Source organism: Mustela putorius, unplaced genomic scaffold (genome assembly GCF_011764305.1).
Source record: "Mustela putorius furo isolate JIRA1106 unplaced genomic scaffold, ASM1176430v1.1 tig00003836_pilon_pilon_pilon, whole genome shotgun sequence".
Lineage (NCBI taxonomy): Eukaryota > Metazoa > Chordata > Mammalia > Carnivora > Mustelidae > Mustela > Mustela putorius.
This window is the reverse complement of record NW_025421989.1, coordinates 14,794,008-14,815,000: the sequence shown is the minus strand read 5'-3', so window position 1 is coordinate 14,815,000 and position 20,993 is coordinate 14,794,008. Positions and strand designations below refer to the sequence as shown.

The 20,993-nt window shown below is 43.5% G+C and overlaps 1 protein-coding gene across 3 annotated transcripts in view; it reads left to right on the top strand.

The window, feature by feature from the left end:
- ADGRG2 (adhesion G protein-coupled receptor G2) overlaps positions 1-20,993 on the top strand; it is a 138,969-nt gene that overhangs the window by 58,436 nt on the left and 59,540 nt on the right. For all 3 annotated transcript variants that reach the window (XM_045089355.1, XM_045089356.1, XM_045089354.1), the window contains exon 3: positions 5,910-6,028. In XM_045089355.1, the coding sequence (XP_044945290.1) occupies positions 5,911-6,028 (118 nt within the window). In that variant the 5' untranslated portion in view covers position 5,910. The remainder of the gene's footprint in view (positions 1-5,909; positions 6,029-20,993) is intronic.

Genomic DNA, 20,993 nt, shown 5'->3' with positions numbered 1-20,993 from the left:
GAGAGAGGAAGAGCAGAAGCAGGAGGAGCAGCAGGCAGAGGGAGAAGCAGGCTCCTTGCTGAGCAGGGAGCCCAGTGCGGGGCTCGATTCCAGGACCCTGGAATCATGACCTGAGCTGAAGGCAGATGCTTAACCGACTGAGCCACCTGGGCATCCCTCCTTCTTGAAATTTTTTTTCTTTAAATATTTATTTATTTATTTATTTGACAGACAGATATTACAAGTAGGCAGAGAGGCAGGCAGAGAGAGAGAGTGGGAAGCAGGCTCCCCGCTGAGCAGAGAGCCCAATGTAGGGTTCGATCCCAGGACCCTGGGATCATGACCTGAGCTGAAGGCAGAGGCTTTAACCCACTGAGCCACCCAGGTGACCCCTCCTTTTTGAATTTTAAGTGTATGTTAGACCTTGTATTTTTTTTTTCTCCATGTCTCTCAACTTTTCTTTTGTATTTATATCTGGGGCTTACCTTTACTTCATTAGGCCCATTACCTCAGGCATAAGTGGTTCCTTTGTTTATATTACCTCCCTGAGTTCCTGCTTTACTTTACCTTTGGCCTGGTGATTCTTTTCTATCTTGTCATCTCTTTGATATATGTAAGCAAATGTTCTTAATATTTCACTTGCAATTTTTGATTGTCTTCAGCAGAAGGTTTGGTCTGAATAACTGAACCCAACATATTCTTGGAACACTGAAGAAATTTTTTTTTTTTTCTGAGGTGTTTGCATTATCAGGGTCTTTTAGTAGAGTTCAAGTAAAATTTAATTATGCAAAAAATTTAATTATGCTTTTACTAACAGTTTCTGGATTCCTTTTTTAGAATAGTCAAACACATGGCCAGAGATTCCAGGGGGGGGAAAAAAGCAACCTTGGGATTCTCTGACTTCTTTGACAGTTGAATGATCTAAGTCAATTGTTTCACTTGCCCTGAGAACCTCTTCAGTACCTCCTTTTTAAATTTCCCCTTGTGCAAGTCTGGTTAACCAACACTTAGACTCCATGTAAATGTCTCAAAATCATAGAGTTTTCTATGAGACTGAGGGAACAATTACCACACCTTATTACTTTGGTCAAAAATATCTATCATTGCATATATCCCAGCTGCTCTGGTATAATCAAATTATGCCAGTTAATCAGAGGTAATAGATAATAACCTTTACCCAGACCTGCCCTGAAGTGATACCACGCTATTATTCCCCCTTTTAAATTATTCTTTAATTATTCTGTATTTAGATAATGATAAATTTATTGTGTATTGCCATTCAAGTTTGCACTGATGACCTATGTGTCTTTAAAAATATGGTAAGTGATAGCATATTTAAAGAAATTGAAGAGATCTAGAACAACTTCTTGGAGGGTTACAAGCAAGGCCATGGACTACAGTCGTGTTGCTTGTGTGCCATACAACCCCAGAGGCTGCCAGGTATATCAGAGTTCAAAACCATAAAAGGGGGCCCAGAGCCATGATGAACCTTGGGAAAATCTTCTGTGAGTGGTTGTGTAGCATCAAGGGCTAGGCTTTACTGTTCAAAGGCTTGCAGATGGTTTTCTTTGTAATTGATGTGATTTTACCAACCATCCTCAGCACCTTGGAAATTTGCTAAGAATTTGCATTTATGGCTGTTTAAGTTCTCTTTCTTGATAACCTGGTGAGCATTGAGCTAACCCAAGTTACCCTGGAAGGTGAGGAAAATTTCCAGCTCAGAAAGGTAGAAATGGGGTACCTGGGTGGCTCAGTGGGTTAAGCCGCTGCCTTCGGCTCAGGTCATGATCTCGGGGTCCTGGGATCGAGTCCCGCATCGGGCTCTCTGCTCAGCAGGGGCCTGCTTCCCTCTCTCTCTCTCTCTGCCTGCCTCTCCATCTACTTGTGATTTCTCTCTGTCAAATAAATAAATAAAATCTTTAAAAAAATAAAAAAGAAAAAAGAAAGGTAGAAATGACTTTCATGGATAATGAATAAGGCTTTCAACAAAATCCACTGACCTCTCTCTTTGTTCAGTGATGGTAGGACTTTAAGGCTTAGCAGGATGTCCTCTAGCTTATATAGAAGCAGTGGGAGCTGCATTATTTTAAATACCATAAAACCTCCTATTAGGAAATATATATTCAGTCTTTTTTTTTCCCAAAGATTTTATTTATTTATTTATTTAAGATTTTATTTATTTATTTGACAGAGATCACAAGTAGGCAGAGAGGCAGGCAGAGAGAGAGAAACGGTAGGAGGCTCCCTGCTGAGCAGAGAGCCCGATGCGGGGCTTGATCCCAGGACCCTGAGATCATGACCTGAGCCGAAGGCAGAGGCTTAACCCACTGAGCCACCCAGGCGCCCTATTTATTTATCTGAGAGAGACAGTGAGAGAACATGAGAGGGGAGAAGGTCAGAGGGAGAAGCAGACTCCCCATGGAACTGGGAGCCCAATGCGGTCTCGATCCCGGGACTCCGCGATCATGACCTGAGTCCAAGGCAGTCGCCCAACCAGCTGAGCCACCCAGGCACCCCTCAGTCTTAAGGAAAGACACGTCAGGCTTGATAACCTAAAGGTCAGTGGCGCCTGGTTTGTAGTAAGTCCTTCTTGATCCATACTCTCTTTCCAGGATGACTGCTTGCATCGCCCTTCATTCTGGCCTTTCCTCCTCTCATTTGGGAGTTGAGTACAAGCTCTCTTCAGTGAAAAGGCATGGTTTATTTTGCACTTGATCTTAGCCAAAAGGCCGAGAAGCGATGGGCATGGTTTATTTTGATCAGAGGCCCAAGTTACAGCACATAATAACCAGTCACTGTATACTGTGACTAATTTAACTTTGACCATATCTTATATACTACTCAGGATGTCTTGCCCTAGGAGTTAACAAAGCTTAAGAATGAGTTTGTAGCAATTTCGGTATTATATAATAGCATTTTGAATTTGTTGATTTATTTCACCTGATGGACTTAGAGGTTTACTCCTAAGGAGACACATTCTCAGGAGGCCAGTACTGTGGCCTGGTAGAAAGAGTAGGAGTCCCACCACACAGCCAAATGACCTTGACCCATCTCTTGGAGCACGTTGGACCTCTTCCTTCATGTGTAGAATGAGGGTTTGAAGCTGGGTGAATTCTGAGTTCCTTTTCAAAGCTAAACTGCTCTGATACTCTTTCCAGATCTAAAAATTAGGGATGTATACAGTCAGTCTTCTAAATCAGTTCTGCAAATTCCAGGTAGAGTCAAGGTGTTTGTATAGGAGAGAGGTTTATTTTGTTTGTTTGGTTGGTTGGTTTTTGTTTTTGTTTTTGTTTGTAGAGGTCTGGTTCACTAGATATAGATTTAACAAAAAAATAACAGTGCTTTTGGAGGGGGAACTCAGTTCAGAAATAAAAAAATAGATTGAGTTTTAAACTTTTAAATGAAACTTCTTGTGGCATACACTCACTTGTATAATAAGATGAGTTTCAGGAACCAAACACACCTGTGGAACCGGCACACAGAATGTTACCTGTACCTCAGAAACCCCTTCGTGCCCCCTTCTAATTATTATTATTCTTAAAGATTTTATTTGATCCCAGGACCCTGAAATCACGACCTGAGCTGAAGGCAGAAGCCTAACCCACTGAGCCACCCAGGCGCCCCCCCTTCCAAGGATAACCACTCTCCCTACTCTTCGCTCCATTGATTGGTTTTATCTGCTTTTATACCTCGTATGAATGGAATTCTGTGCACTATGCTTTCTTTCATATTGGCTGCTTTCTCTGACTTTATGTCTCGGAGATTCATCAATATTGTGGTATGTAGCTGTAGCAGACGCTTACATTTTCCTCCAGAGACATTGTTACATCTTTGCATTCTGGTTTGAGTGACTCATTTGGGAGGGTCAATAATCCGCCATTATGAACAGAGAATAAAAGTGCTGAAGAGGAGAGCCAAACCAGAGGCATGTGATAACTTATTAACGTAGTGTATTATTAATATATAATACAGTTTATTGATTGAGAAAAAAGAAGCCCTCTTTGGAAGAAGAAGGACTTACCTCCTGCCTAAGACATTATCAGGACACATCCAAGGAAAGAATTCCCAGGTGATGGTACTGGTGATGGCTGTTAAGTTATAGGATCCTTAAAGTTTGCCAGTTTTTCCTTGAGGTTGAGAAATTGTGTTTTATCCCCATCTTCCTGTGCCCTTGTCCCCATAGTCCCTGCTCTGTTCTACCCTGCACGTGCTGGGTGCAAAAGACTGTCACCAAAGGAGGGAAGAGTACAGCTAGCGTTCACAGTGGCTTCACAGGGCTTACTCACCACAGCAACACACTCTGGTTGGTGCTGTTGTCACGGTTTGCTAGATGGGGAATCCTGGCCATTGGAAAGAACTTGTCCCAAGTCACTCAGACATTGCACGGCAGAGCCAGAACCTGGCAGCGCCTGCTCGCTCGTCTTCGTCACTGGGCATGCGCACTTGATCATTCTGAGGCTGGCAGAAGCTGCAGTGATGGCTGGGTTCGTGGGTGCTCTGTGGTGAGGAGTTCTGCCAGCTGAAAACATACAGCCTGGTCTGCCTTGGCCGCTCGCCCTGGGGCTGTGCAGGGGGAGCCTGCTTCGTGGGATCTCCCTTCCCCATGCTTGTGCCTGCGCCCGTGGGCTGATTGTGATTTCCTGGCTGGCTTGTCCTCCCTTGGCATCCCGTGCCAGCCGCTGCTGCTGGTGCTAACTGCCTGTCCTGGGGCTCTGTTGGCCAGTTCTCCACCGTGAGAGGAACAGACAGCTTCAGGATTTGCCATTCTGTCTGGGTTCCGGGCTCCCTCCTTATTTTTTTTTAATTGCCTCTCAAGAAATATTTGTTGGATGAATGAACCCATGAATGGCAAATGGGGCTTTGGAATTCAGTTTTGATGTGAACTTTGCTTTTTAAAAAATGTTGACTCTGTTGTCCTGACCACTCAAGATCAAGCAATGATAATGGATTTGTGTGTGATAAAGAGGAAATTCTTCTGCAGAATAAGACAGAAACAGGAGTAGAATGATTTATGGGATTCTCTGACGCCTTCTGATTCTTAGCATAGTTTTGAACCAGGCTTTATATAGTGGTAATAATTATATGTGCAGCGTTCACGGTTTTCATTTCTTCTCTTGATATTTTGCATTTATTGATGTTTTCCGTAAATTCACAGGGACCACCTTGCTTATCTTTTTATTTATTTATTTATTAAAATTATTTATTTATTTGATAGCAAGAGAGAGATCACAAGTAGGCAGAGACGGGCAGAGTATGGGGGGGTGAGCAGAAAGCCCGATTCAGCCCTCTATCTCAGGACCCTGAGATCATGACCGAGCCGAAGGCAGAGGCCCAACCCATGGAGCCACCCAGGCGCCCCCTTGCTTATCCTTTTTAAAAATGTAATTTTAAGTGAAGTATAGTTGACATACAGCATTACATTAGGTTCAGGCGTACAACAAAGCAGTTTGACAATTCTGTATGTTAATGCTCACCACGATAAGCATAGTTGCCATCAGATGTCAGATGAATTTAATGCCATCTTCCTGACTGTAGTTTTGATGCCGTACTTTTCATCCCTGTGACTTACTTGTTTTGTAACTGGAAGTTTGTACCTCTTAATCCCTGCCACCTGTTTTGCCTGTCTCCTCTTTGGGCAACCGCTAATAAGTTCTTTGTATATGTGAGTCTGTTTCTGTTTTTTTTTTTTTTTTTTTAAATAATTTTCAATGTAATATGATACCCCACTGGGTGGTCCTCCCATAATAAACAGAGGTTTTGCTTTTAGTAAACACCCGTGTCCCATCTGGCATTGCCAGTTCTCTGGAACCAGAGTAATTTAAAGGAAGCAGGAGTGCAGGTTGCCTTGGTAAAGTGACTGACCTCTTGGGTTTTGCTGTGTTGTGATTATGGCGTGCCATGATGATATGTTTGCCCTTATTTTATTCCAGGATGTTTTTCTATGGCAGACAGTGTGGCCATGTTGGCAGACCTGAAGAAGTTTTACCGCTGTTCAAGATATTTCTTATCATCATTTGTCTTCATGTTATCCTGGTTACATCCTTAGAAGGTAAGGTGCCTGCGTTTTGTCTTGTCTTGTGTTTTTTTCATTTCTTTCCCCTTTTTATCTCTGTGTACAGGTATTTATTTAGAATTTTTTTTTTAACACTGTGAAATAAACATAACACAAAACTTACCATTTTAACTGTTGAACGGCTGGCATTAAATATATCCCCAATTTTGTACAACTATCACCACTACCCATTTCTAGGATATTTCATCATCTCAAATAGAAACTCTGTACATGTTAAACAGTAGTTCCCCGTTCCTTCTTCCCCCTAGTCCGTGGTATACTCTCTGCTTTCTGTCTTTATGAATTTGCCATTCCAGGTACCTCATATAAGTGGAATCATACAGTATTTGTCCTTTTGTGTCTGGCTTCTTTCACTTAGCATGTTTTTAGGGTTCATCCATGTTACAGTATCTATCAGCATTTCATTCCTTTTTTAGGCTGAATAATACTCCGTTGAGTATAGAGACCACATTTTGTTTATCCATTCAGTGTTGAAAAACGTTTAAGGTATTTCCACCTTTTGGCTATTGTAAATAATGCTGCTGTGGATATTGGTGTACAAGTACAAGTTCAAGTCCGTGCTTTCAGTTCTTTTGGGCACATATGCCTGGGAGTGGAATTGCTAGATCACATGGTGACTCTGTGGTTAACTTCTTGAGGATCTGCCGCACTGTTTCCCACAATGGCAGCACCATTTTATATCCTACCAGCAGGGCACAAGCATTCCAGTTTCTCACCAAGACGACTTCTTCTTCTTCTTCTTCTTCTTCTTCTTCTTTTTTAAAGATTTTATTTATTGGGATGCCTGGGTGGCTCCACTGGTTGGACGACTGCCTTCAGCTCAGGTCATGATCCCGGAGTCCCGGGATCGAGTCCCGTGTCGGGCTCCCAGCTCCACGGGGAGTCTGCTTCTCCCTTGCTCATGCTTTCCCTCACGGTCTCTCTCTCAAATAAATAATAAATAAATAAATAAAATCTTTAAATAAAATCTTTAAAGATTTTATTTATTTATTTGACAAACAGAGATCACAAGTAGGCAGAGAGGCAGGCAGAGAGAGGGGGAAGCAGGCTTCCTGCTGAGCAGAGAGCCCAATGGGGGACTCCATTCCAAGAACCTGGGATCATGACCTGAGTTGAGGGCAGAGGCTTTAACTCACTGAGCCACCCAGGTGCCCCTCTCCAAGACTTCTTATTTTCAGTTGTTTTGATAATGGGTGTGAATTGGTACCTTGTAGTGGTTTTGATTTACATTTCCTTAATGTTTAGTGTTGTGGAGCATCTTTCATGGACTTATTGGACATGTTTGTCTTTTTTTTTAGAGATGTGTCTACTCAAACCTTTGGCCTATTTTCGAATTGGGTTGTTTGGGTGTTTTTGTTGAGTTTAAGAGTTATTTATATATTCTGGATATATTAAATCCTTTACCAGATACTGTGATTTGCAAATATTTTCTCCAATTCTGTGTTGTCTTTTCACTATCTTAATAGTGCGCTTTGACGCACCAAAGTTTTTGTTTGAAGAAGTCCAATTTATCTGTTTTTACTTTTTTGCCTGTGCTTTTCCTGTCTTATCCAAAAAACCATTGCCAAATCTGATGTCATGAAGACTTTCCCACGTTTTCTTCAAAGAGTTTTAGAGTTTTAGCTCTTGTGGTCAGGTACTTTGATGCATTTTGAGTTCATTTTTGTATATGGTGTGAGGTAAGGGCCCAGCATCATTTTTTTATTTTTAAATATTTTATTCATTTATTTGACAGACAGAGATCACAAACAGACAGAGAGGCAGGCAGAGAGAGAGGAGGGAAGCAGACTCCCTGCTAAGCAGAGAGCCTGATGTAGGGCTTAATCCCAAGACCCTGAGATCATGACCTGAGCCAAAGGCTCAACCCACTGAGCCACCCAGGCGCCCCCCAGCATCATTATTTTACGTGTGGACATCCACTTTTCACAGTGTTATTTGTTGAAAAGACTATCCTTTCGCCATTGAGTCGTCTTGGTACCTTTGTCAGAAATCAATTAACCACATATGTGAGGGTCTGTTTCTGGTGTTTATTTGTTTTTAAAAGCATCCATTGAAGGTACTTCTGCATGGAAGCGTTAAGGGAGGTAGAGAATCAGCCAAATGAAGTAGCATGGTTTTCACAAGAGAGGATCTTTAGAACGAAATACAGAGAAAAGTTAGGAAGGCAGCAAAAAGGCCAGATATTCTGGCAGCAAAATCTCTAGATACCAACTGCCAAAAAAAAAATACAATGCTATCCAAAGGGTAAGAATCCTCACCAGGAATGTTATTTAAGAAGAATTATCAAGGACACACAGAGAAATGCCTTTCTTACTTGGAGGAGAGTGGCAGGATCAAGGAATCTTTGGATAAAGCAAATACCTACTGACAGTCAGCAATGATATGTAAAGAAAACAGACACACATGAACTAAATGGAAAACTTCCCAACAGGTTAAAACCCAGTTGACAGTCCTTCAAAAAGCAGGCACCAGGGCCTGTCAAGAAGCCACAATACTTTACAAAAAGAAGTGGTAAGAGTCAAATGTGTCCTGACTGCTTATGATGGGCTGGATCCCTCCTGCTTTACACATACTCACTCTCTTCAGCTTCTCAACCACATCTGTGAAGGAGAGGTCCTAAAGTTAGCCTCATTTCCCAGGTCGAGAAACTGAGTCTCAGATAAGTAAGTTGTTTAAGGCAGTGGCTGACTGGAATTTGTAGCCAGCTTTGAATTTTGTGGTCATAACCTGCAAACCAGAGTTCTCAAGCTCTGAAAACATCAGTTCTCAAAATATAAGAATCCCCTGGAGGGCTTGTTAAAACACAGATTTCTGGGTCCCTCTCCGAGAGGATTCATTAGGTATAGGGCTGGACCTGAGAATGGACATTTCTAAGAAGCTCCCAGGTGCTATTGTGACGGACCCGGAGACTACACTTTGAAGACCACTACCTGTAGTGGTCTTCAAAGACCACAGTGGGCAGAAGGCAGAAGTAGGGAGAGAAAACTTCTCTCGATAACTATCGCGGGGTGTAGAGTCTACTGTGGTTCTGTGATGTTACTGTCAACTGTGCTCGCACGTCATCTTCTTGGGGCATGAAAACATCACTGTGGGATCAGCAGAGCAGAAATCAAATGACTAAATGTCTCCAGGGGCGTGATGGGTTGGGAAGTGGTGGAGTCAGACTAGATACTAGATCTTCAGTCTCACGTTCCAGTGCATTTTCCACCGCGGGGGTAGCTGAGGAAGGAAAGTGAAACATAAGGGGAAAAAAGTCATCAAAATAAAGCAGCTCGGGAGAAATAAGTCTTTTTGAAAAAACATATTTAAGAGCGATGAAAATGGGGCAGGTAAACCTGAAAGTGCCTGCGTGCTGATGGCTCCCATGTCCCTCTGATTGCAGATGATCTGTGCCTATACGACGGAGCGTGGCCTGTCCTTGGAACAAGCCAGAAGTGCCAGGGAGTTAACACTCCAAGAGAGTGAGGGATGAGAGTCGGTGTTGACCTATGCCAGCTTCCTCGTCCCTTGATGGGCTGTGTTCTACTCACCTAGTAGATAGTTGGGTTGTGCCCCACTTGCCCACCAGTAGTCATCCACTCGTTAATGTACCCATTATTGGCTTTACTCGCTTCCCTATCTTACTTCCCTACTTCCTCCCTCTGCTTTCTGGGGTCTCCCCACTTGGAACCAAATGAACTGTCCAAGGCCCAGCCCAATATTGCTACCTCCATAAAACCTGCCCTGATCTCTTCAGAAGAAAGAAATTTCTCTCCCCGGGGCTCCTTTTTCTCTTTATCCATGTCTTTTTATTCTTGAACCCTTCTGTTACAGCGTTAGGCATTTCCTTTGCATCACAAGTCCTTTCAGCACATTGTCAGTGCCAGGTGAGAAGGCAGAAGGAGGGTTTGTGAGGCGGATGGGAAACGAATGGGGGGAAACGTAATGAGGACCGGTAACTTGCTCTGGGCCACACCCTGCAAAGTGCTTGCTGTATAGCATCTCATTTAATCCTCACAAAAACGCATCATGATAGATAATTTTAGTCTCAGTTTACAATGAAGAAATGGAGGGTCAAGGAGATGAAGTAATTTGTGCAGAGTCACACAGCTCAGAGGATTCCCTTCAGCACATAGCTTGCTCTGTTCACACTCGACCAGGCCGCCTGGTAGGTGTCTGAAGACTGAATGAACAGGTCACTGAGGCGAGGGGAGAAGATAGAGAAGGAGCCGGGCTGTGCTGCTAGAGAACAGCCATTCCCCCAGACTCGGGGGGATCTGGACTGCAAACACAGTAGCTTTACCCTGGAAGCCTGAGAGATGACTCAGTAGCTCTTGACAGTAAGGAGAGGTAGGTCTGACACTGGCCAACAGAGAGAACTCTTAGACCTTAATACTTTCAGTTGTATAATTTGGCAATGCGTGAGGGAATCATTCTTGGTCTACCAGAAGCCCACATGAGCTTTGATTGGTGACTGTACTTCTCTCTAGCCTCTAGCTCTCCTGGCCCGTACCAATGCCTTTTTTCTTTACCTTTTTTAAGATTTTGTTTATTTATTTATTTGACAGACAGAGATCACAAGTAGGCAGAGAGGCAGGCGAGAGAGAGGAGGAAGCAGGCTCTCTGAGCCCTATGCGGGGCTCGATCCCAGGACCCTGGGATCATGACCTGAGCTGAAGGTAGAGGCTTTAACCCACTGAGCCACCCAGGCCCCCCCCCTTTTTTTTTTGGCTTTGAAGGAGGTCTTCTTTTAGGTACAACTATTTTCCAGAGGGTGAGATGACACAATAGTGGAAGATGGTTATAATTTCATCCTTGTAGAGTTGTCTTCCCCATTTGGAAACAATTACACATTTGAGCCAGTTTGGTGAGCTCATGAGCTATAATCCCCCAACCTTCTCTCTGGTCTGGACCTAGATCTTTCTGTGCCGCAGGCATTTCCAGTGATAGACTCCTCTATAATTCCTGTCTCCCAAGGCCTCACTCTCTTGTTTCCTCTTACACTCTCCTGCTTTGTCCATCCAAGTCTTTGTTCTTCGTTGTGCAGTGCATGGTAAAGCAGTAGAAGGGTAGACTGTAACATTCCTGAAAGACAGGGAACCTGTCTTGTGTGACTTTGTCCTCCAGTACCAAACCACGTGTGCACTCTTTCTCTCTCAACTTTCTGTCTGTGCAAATGAAATTATCAATACCATGACACTGACTTGATGCTCAGCCAGTCTTACAGCGGCCCCAATTCCCACTACCCCCACACAGGCATGAGGTCACTGCTAGTAGACCCTGACTCTTTCCCTGACAGATCAAAGTGCTGACGGGAAATGGTAGAGGCTCTGAGTAGGTTGAGGAGGAAACTGAAAGCAGAGGACATTGTGTCCCACTTAGCACTTAGAACTCCTGGTCAGAACTCACAGCAGCCTGTACATCAACAGGGAGGCCATGGTACAGATGAAAGATGGTGGCATAGTGTGTCTAGGCAGAGAGAAGACTGGAGATGGTGTCTTTTTCAAGTCTTTCTTGTCTCTTGTGGGCAGAGGATGGATTCTGAGTGGCCCTCGCGCTCCTTGTGGGTGACTGTGTTGTGAGCCAGGAGCAGGGACATGGCTGCAAAAGTGATGGTGTGGACAATTTAGACTAGGGGTCTGATGAAGGATGTGACAGACACTCAGAGTTGAGACCTGAGGAGACCTGGGTCAGCAAGAGAGGGACCCCCAGGCCAGGTTGGGCTACTGAGAGCATAGACCATGGGGGCCAGTGGGCATAGTCTTTAGCGGTGGATGCCCGCTGGATGCTCAGGAACCCCACAGGGGGAGGGAGATCTCTGGAGAGGCCATTGAGAACCCAGTGTTCAACACAGGGTGGGCTCACAGAGCTGGACCCCTTCTCCCCGCTGCTAGAAGGAAACTAGCGCCCCATTCCCAACCTGGAAGCCATCTTGACTACCAGATGGAAGACGAGGCAAAACAGAGATGGTGCATTTATCCAAAAGACATTGATTTAGCTGGAGATTGTTTCAGAGCAAATGAAAGAGCCACCTTAAATCATTGGGTCTAGGGATCCCTTTCCTGTACCTCTGGAGTGGAGGCTGCAAAATAACGTGGAAGCTCAGGTAGTTTATTTTTAATGTGTTTGTTTATTGTTGCTATTCTTTGTACATCTAAATTCTATTTATAAATTTTAAACTAACTCTAAAACGAATACATATTAAGATGTGTTAGGACATTATGCTAGGGATTGTTGAAGGTGATCATCATAACCTGAATTCCACTCCTCCTCCTGGTTTTATCTTTTCAGGTATGAAGAAATACTTAGTCAGGTCCTTGAGGGTAAGGGGGACAACCCTTTCCTCTCTGTATCCTCCATAGTCCAACACATAGTAATTGCTCAATAAACTGGTTGTTTGACTCGCTTTGATTTTTGAGTCTAGTGTAAAGCCTAGAGATACTCTAAAATGCAGGTCTCTGCCTTCAGCTTACTTACATCACCAGCAATACCCTCATCTGGACCCAGTGATTTCTTATATAACATATGTTACTCCTCTGACATTTTGCATAGACCTCAATGAAGTGGCTGTCGGTTGGCTAGATTACCTTTAAAGAATGGCTTCCTCGCCTCCATATGATGAAGGGGCTCAGCTGATTGCCTGTTAGGATTCCTTCACACACTCACATTCTGTGAGTTCAATTACCTAGCAGGGAGAGTCTTCGGATTCCTAATTCATTGTCCTGGGTGACCAGAGATCCTTGGGGTCTGCTTCAAATGAGAACCACTCTTCTTTGCCATTCCATTTTACGACTGCTCTCCTATTAAAAAAATTTTTTTTTTAAATTTCTTTATTTATTTTGGGGGGGCGTGGAGAGAGAGAGAGAGAAGGAGAGAGATCCTCTAGCAGACTCCCTGCTGAGTGCAGAGCCCGATGCGGGGCTCTGTCCCAGGACCCTGAGATCCTGACCTGAGCTGAACTCGTTGGACGCTTAACCAACTGAGCCATCTAGGCGCCCCTCCTATTCAAAATTCTTAATGTGAAATTGGAAACAATTGAAAATACTTTTTTAAACCACTTTTTTTTTTTTTAACATAATGTGATTTCAGAGGCTCTTCAAGTTACAGAGAAGCCAGTGTATCTCTTTGTTTGCTAAATTGATAAAAGTTCCAGAAGTGGCTTTTGCTGACTGGTGAATCAACGGGTCACTGGTGCTATCCTTGCCTTGCCCTTCATGGAAAAGTCCAGTGCCTCTTGTTAGGATCCAGTAGCAACAGCTCATAGGACTGAGCATGAATAACAGCAGTGGCAGCAGCAACCCAGCTGGATATTTGTGTAGGTCTTCATGGCTTACAGAGTGCCTGCGCGTAGATCATCTCCCTGTGTCCCCACTGGGGTAGGCGAGGAATATTGTATTATCCCCCACTTTGCTGATGAGAAGATTGAAGCTTAAAGCAATGGAGTAACTTTCAAAGTTACTCAGCAAGATAAAGTATCAAGCTCCTGAAAGCAGCTCACCAGATCTCTGTCCTCTATTCCAGCCCGTACAGTGTGCTTGCTTTTGGCCAATTGACTCTGTTGTAGCCAAAATCCTTTAACAATGGTGATTTTAATCATAAGGAATGTCTTTTTGGAGCAGGGGTTGGCAAACATTTTCCACGAAGGCCAGATAATAAATATTTTTGGATTCATCGGCCATACACAGTTTCTGTGGCAACTACTCAGCTCTGTTGGGGTAGGCAAAGCGGCCATCGGCAATATGTAAATAGGTGTGGCTTGGCACCAATACAGCTTCTGCTACAGACTCGGTTGGAGGGCAGGCTTTGGCCCATGGGCTGTAGTTTACAGATCCCCGATCTAGACCCAACAGAAGCGGTGCAGCACATACTACTGATCATTTATATGACAACCATTCCTTGCTTTTTACTTTTTTGGCCAAGCCCTGGCTTCATAGGGTGCTTACCCCTTTCCACATGACTCAGGAGTAAATCCTAATTATTCTAAGCCAACTATGGAAATGCTGTTCTTGCCAGTTTGATTTATTATTTTTTTTAAAGATTTATTTATTTATTTATTTGAGAGAGAGTGAGAGAGCATGAGCGAGGAGAAGGTCCGAGAGAGAAGCAGACTCCCCGTGGAGCTGGGAGCCTGATGTGGGACTCGATTCCGGGACTCCGGGATCATGACCTGAGCCAAAGGCAGTCGTCCAACCAACTGAGCCACCCAGGCGTCCCTGCCAGTTTGATTTAAGAGTGGCCATGTGACTCCCTTTTGACCAATAAAGACACATGGGAAAAGCTGCTGGGGGACTTTAAGGAAAAATTTCTCCACTCTTCAGGTGAGACTCAAGGAGAAACAGTTCTTCCTCTGGACCTGCACTGTCCCATATGATCGCACTAGGTGGCACATGTGGCTGTTAAACTTAAATTAATCAAAATGAAATGAAATGAAAAATTCAGTTCCTCAGTCACACTAGCCCCATTTTAAGTGCTCAGTGGTCACAGGGGGCTAGTGGTTGCTGAACTGGACAATACAGATGTAGAATATTTCCATCATGGCAGAAAGTTCTGCTGTATAGGGCCATATCTCGACATTTATATCTCTGGATTTGATGCCTGGAACAGTGGTAACCATCTTTTTTTTTTTTTTTTAAAGATTTTATTTATTTATTTGACAGAGATCACAAATAGGCAGGGAGAGAGAGGAAGGGAAGCAGGCTCCCCGCCGAGCAGAGAGCCCGACACGGGGCTCGATCCCAGGACCCTGGGATCATGGCCCGAGCTGAAGGTAGAGGCTTTAACCCACTGAGCCACCCAGGCGCCCCAGTGGTAGCCATCTTAAAAACACTGAAAGGAGGTAGCGAGTACCAGTGGAAAATGGGAATAACCCGAGATTTTGAAGCCGTTGAGTCCCTGGAGGAAAGAACAGAAGGATTGGAAGGACCTGGTGGGGGGGAGTGACTGGAGGGCTCAGTCATTAAGCACCTGCCTTCAGCTCAGGTCATGATCCCAGGGTCCCCGGGATCGAGCCCTGCATCAGGCTCCCTGCTCAGTGGGAAGCCTGCTTCTCCTTCTCCCTCTGCCCCCTGCTTGTGTTCCCTCTCTCACTGTGTCTCTCTCTGTCAAGTAAATAAAATCTTTAAAAAAAAAAAAAAAAAAGAAGGAAAGGACCTGGGTCTCCCCAAGCTGTGGGACCACTCCTAGAACTGTCTGATTTTGGATTTCTTGTTAAGTGGTCTCAATGAATGTCCTTAATGTTTATGATACTTTCAAACGGGTATTCTCTGACTTGCCTCAGAAAGCATTCTAATGAATATAAGAGTTAACTTTACAAAGGTTTACAGTTCCTTCTTAAAAAAAAAACCAGGGGGTTTAGGTGTTCTTGACTCCTGCACAGTCAAAAATGCACTATAATTTTGACTACCCAGAAGCTTCACTACTAAAAGCCTACTGTTGACCAGAAGCCTTAACGATCACGTACACAGTTGATCAATGCATATTTTGTATGTTACATACATTATCCACTCCATTTTTATGATAAAATAAGCTAGAGAAAGGAAAATATTATTAAGAAAATCATAAGGGGGACGCCTGGGTGGCTCAGTCAGTTAAGCGTCTGTCTTTGGCTCAGGTCATGATCCCGGAGTCCTGGCATCAAGTCCTGTATTGGGCTCCCTGCTAGGTGGGAAGACTGCCCCTCCCTCTGTCTGCCACTCCCCATGCTTGTTCTCTCCTCTCTCTCTGACAAATAAATAAATAAAATCTTTAAAGAAAGAAGTCATAAGGAAGAGAAAATACATTTGCAGTACTGGCTCTATTTATTGAGGGCACCCGTGTGTAAGTGGACCCATTCAGTTCAAAACCATGTTTAAGGGTCAGTCATGTTACCCGTCATGTCGTTATAAATGCTTCATATGTTACCTTAGTGGATCTGTAGCAACAGTCAAATGTTAATCCCTTACTTCCTCGATGAGGGAACTGAGGCTTTGCACAGTTTGAGTTACTTCCAGGTTTACACAGCTGGAAAGTGGAGGTGGTGGGATTCTAGAACTTGTGTCCTTAACCATTTCCTCAGTGTTTAGTTCCTGAAGCTGTTGAAAACGATTTTTCTGCAACTTGGACTAAAACTTAGCCATATTCATTTATCCTGAGATGGATTTGTACCCCCAAAAGACCAGATAAAGATTGAGGGATATCTGAAGAGTAAAAGCAGTAGCTTCACTGATTTAGTCTATTAGGGAGTAAGTTGATAGTCCAAGAGAATATGCTCTTGTGGGCGCCTGGGTGACTCAGTTGGTTAAGCATCTGTCTTCAGCTCAGGTCATGATCCCAGGGTCTTGGGATCGAGCCCCGCATCGGGCTCCCTGCCCAGCAGGAAGCTTCCTCCCTCCCCCACTTCCCCTGCTTGTGTTCTCTCTCTTTCGGTGTCTGTCAAATAAATTAAAAAAAAAAACAAAACAAAAAAAACCCCACGCTGTTGAAATGTACCTTGATGCAGGCATATCCTTACTCAAGGAAATCATAAGAAACATATTGATCTTGGCAAGAAGTCTTGTGTTCATAAGATCACAGTGCTGTAAAAAAGCATCAGTATAAATCGCAGATGCTTTTGCGGTGACGTCTGTGGCAATTGTGTTATTTTCTTTTAGGAGTACACAAAGCTGAAAGGAGAAGTTACTCTCTTGTTTTTGTAGTTCATAATAGTGTAAAATTTTGTTAAAAGAAGAGAAGTGGGAAATATGAAATGGGCAGTAGTCTTGCTTTGGTGAATAAATTAGAATTGCTTACTAATTCATTCACTAAATGAATGAGTAAGAACTGAGCACGTGGCTCTTCTTATACTGTGTTGTATTATACCTATATAGTCTTCTCCTAATATAATACATGACTTGTTATTACACTGGTTTGGGTCCACAGTAAGGTCTAACATTCTGGGTTTTAGTGGGCAGACAGGAGAGGATGTATCTGAGTTAGCAAAAAATTTTCAGTTATAGGATATTTTCGAAGTAGAATTTTGAAACTTTCAAGCGAGTTGCATAACATCACTAGACTATAAACTCTGTTTGAGGGCGGGGGCTTTGTGTTATTCTCTGCTGTAACCCCAGTCCCTGACATACACAGTAGGCCTTAAAAAATTGTAACAAATGGTGGTGCCTGGGTGGCACAGTCAGTCAGGTGTCGGACTCCTCATTTCTGTTTAGGTCGTGATCTCGGGGTCTTTGAGGTCAAGCCTTGCATTGTGCTCCGCGCTTAGCTTAAAACTCCCCCGCCTCCTCCTGCGCGTGCTCTCTCTCTCAAATAAAATGAATAAATCGTTAAAAATAATTGTAACAAATGAATAAACTTTGGGCAAATCCCTTCATGTTTTTGAGCTTGCTTTCTCACTTACAGCCCGCAGTGGATGGACTAGTTTGGTTTCTAGTCTTTTCCTTACCCATGATATATTTTATAATTCTTTTCTTCCAATGAACTCCCAACTCCTAAAATATACTGTCTTTCAAGTGATTTATTTAAGAAAGAAATTTTTGGGTTGCCTGGGTGGCTCAGTTGGTTAAGCATCTGCCTTCAGCTCAGGTCAGGATTCTAGGGTCCTGGAATGGAGTCCTGCATTGGGCTCCCTGCTCAGGGGGAACTTGCTTCTCTCTCTGCCTGCCACTCCCCCTGCTAGTTCTCACTCAAGCTCTCTCTCTCTCTCTCTCTGACAAATAAATAAAAGAAAAAAAATTTTCCCCATTTTTGTGTTGAGCAAAGACATATATAATCGTATCCAGTTTTTGTAATCAGCAGTAGACAAGCAATATGGATATAATTTTGGAAAAAAATCACACTCTGGTTTTCTCATGCAGCCTATTGTGGATAAGTAAACAGTTTTTGAAATAGTTTTATATAGTCCAAGTGACTACCTAGGCCCAGTTTCTAGATTTACAAAATTGTACTAGGTCGTTCTTCAAGTCTCCTTCGCCTCTGAGATGGGTTTCTATGAACTTCTGTTTTGTGACGTGTAATGCAGAGATGGAACCCCATGATCTTTCTAGAAGATGCCTTCCTATGGTCCTAAGCTGTGGAAAGTTGACAGTGTTATAATAGATAGTCCTGCTAATTAAGCATTAGTGAATAGATAAGAATGTTTTATGGTTAGGTGGAAATCACATATGTGCAAATTTTGGACAAAAACCAGCTTCACGATTTTTTAAAAAAGATTTTGTTAATTTATTTGAGAAAGAGAGCCAGGGTTGGGGAGGGGCAGAAGAAGGGGGAGAAGCAGACTGTGCTGAGCACAGAGCCCGACCCTGTGTTCCATCCCATGACCCTGAGATCATGACCTGAGCCCAAATCAAAAGTTGGAGGCTCAACCCAGCTTCGTGATTTTTTAAGTTCCCCTCTGTGAGTTATTGATCTGTTGTTTGCATTAAGGGGAAAAAAACCCCAACTAGATTATTACATAAAAGTGAACTTTATCCAAGAGCACAGAATCATAAAATCTGTATTAGTAACAATTATGATTTATTGATGAACTATGATAAAATACTTTATAAATGTAACTTTGTGCAAAGTAATCACCCCCATTTTACCGATGCACAAATACAAGTAGGGAAATGTTAAAAACTTATTTAAGGCAGAGCCAGGATTTGAACGCAATTAAGTCTCCCTCAAGAACCCAGTCTCTCTCTGCCTCTCTCTTCTTTTAAAGATTTTATTTATTTATTTATTTGACACAGAGAGTGAGTGAGCAGAAGGAGGGGGACTGGCAGGCAGACAGAGAGGGAGAAGCAGGCTTCCTGTTGAGAAAGGAGCCCCATGCGGGACTCGATCCCATGCACGTGAGATCATGCCCTGAGCCAAAGGCAGATGCTTAACGACTGAGCCACCCAGGCGTCCCAGGAGCCCAGTCTCTTAATCACATTCAAAGCTTGGTTAAGGAGGCATGCTCATTCATCCATTGGAAATAAAGGGACATGGGCACTTTATTCATATAGAGGAGATTACCGCCAAATCAGTCTTTCAAAGCTCATGACAAGCCACAGAAAATATATGGTGAGGACGTTAGAACATGAGCCATTAATATACACAGGCCAAAAGCCCTGCTGAGAGATTTCTATCCAGGAGTGTTACAGCAAAGGGTAAGGTTTACACAGCCTTAAAATAGAGGCAACTCAAAAATACAACTTTTTTTTTTCTTTGATTTAAAAAAAAATTCCTTAAGTAATTTCTCCGCCCAACATGGGGCTTGAACTCACTATCTGGAGATCAAGAGTTGCATGCTCCACCAACTAAGCTACCCAGGTGCCCCCAAAATGCAGCTTTTCTAACGTAGGTCACAACAGGAATATCCATACTTCCAGCCTTTGTTGGTGGCTTTTACTAATATGTAGCTGTTTATAGAGATGATTTGTCATATGGGAGTCCTACTCTTGAGTGTGATGAAAAAATCAAAATATGGAGGTTCGTTGGGAGCAAAAACTAGGGAGGCGAGGCACAAAGAAGGGAATTCATTGATTTAGCTGCAAAGTGGCAGGGACTCTTCCTCCTCCAATTCCTCTTGATTCCTTGATTTTTGACTTGTCAATATCATGGCAAAGGAAAAGAAAATAGTGGTTGGGGAGAGTAATTTTAGCATTAATTTTGTCCCATCATTAGTTTAATGGATATTAATTACTCCACAGCACTCAAATTAAATCAATGTGGCAGAGACTGGCTGGCAGCTCACCAAACTTTAATTTTTTTTTTCTTCGTTACCACACAGCTAGACTCCATCATCCAGCCTCCCTTGCCATGAGTTCTGGTTAATAGGTGTCGGAAACAGTGTTTGCCACTTCCAGGCATAGCCATAAAACTCTCCCAACCCGATTTCCCTCACTCTCCCTTCTCCTGTTTGCTGGCTGGCTATTGCTGTCCAGAGCAGACTCGGAAAATTTTCATGTCGAACATGGCAGTGCCTCTGTCTTCCTGGGCCCGAATGACTGCGTAGAGTAGATGCCCCATCTCTGCCCTACCCTTCTCTCTACTCTAGGTGGCCGATTGGACTTTACACATGGAAAAGAAACTTCTATTTTTTTGAGGCCCTGAGATTTTAGAATTTAATTAGTGCAGCAGTTTGCCTTACCTTAACTAATACATCTGTGACCCTGCTCGCCAGGGTTGTTGGTACATCTCGTCCTATCATTGGAAGGAGTGGGGTAGGCATCTCTACCCCACATTGGTGGAGTGGGGTAGGCATCTCTTCTTTCAAAATTCCTTTTTTTTAAAAAAAACATTTTATTTATTGGAGAAGCAGACTCCCCACTGAGCAGGGAGCCCGATGTGGGGCTTCATCCAGGACCCTGAGATCGTGACCTGAGTTGATGGCAGCCGCTTAACCAACTGAACCACCCAGGTGCCCCTTCTTTCTTGAGATCATTTAAGAACCCAGGTCCGAGCTGGGGGAGGGGTGATGGTCGCTACTGAGAGAGTACTTCGAGTGCGAGAGGCCCACCAGAGCCATCCACTTCCTTTGCTCCAACCTGGGCCGCTGGGACTTTCACAGTTCGGCATATGGTGAAAACTACAGGTTCTGGATTTTCTGGGGTCAGATCTTACCTGTACCATTTATTAACTCTGACTCTAACATGGTGTTTACTTACTGTGGTTCAGTCTCCTTATCTGTAAAGTAGCAGTATCTCTCAAGAATCACTTGCAGATGGCGCATCTGCATGGCTCAGTGGGTTAAGCCTCTGCCTTCGGCTTGGGTCATGATCTCAGGGTCCTGGGATCTAGCCCTGCATCCGAGAGCCTGCTTCCCCCTCTCTGTTCCTCTGCCTGCTACTCGGCCTACTTTCGATCTCTCTCTGTCAAATAAATAAATAAAATCTTAAAAAAAAAAAAAAGAATGACTCGCAGATTAAAGGAGGTGATGCCTGCGGAGATGCCTGTAATGCATCTGACACGGTGTGGGAACTCTGGTAATACCGGCCGGTATCCCTAGAGACCAACACAGTGATGGAGA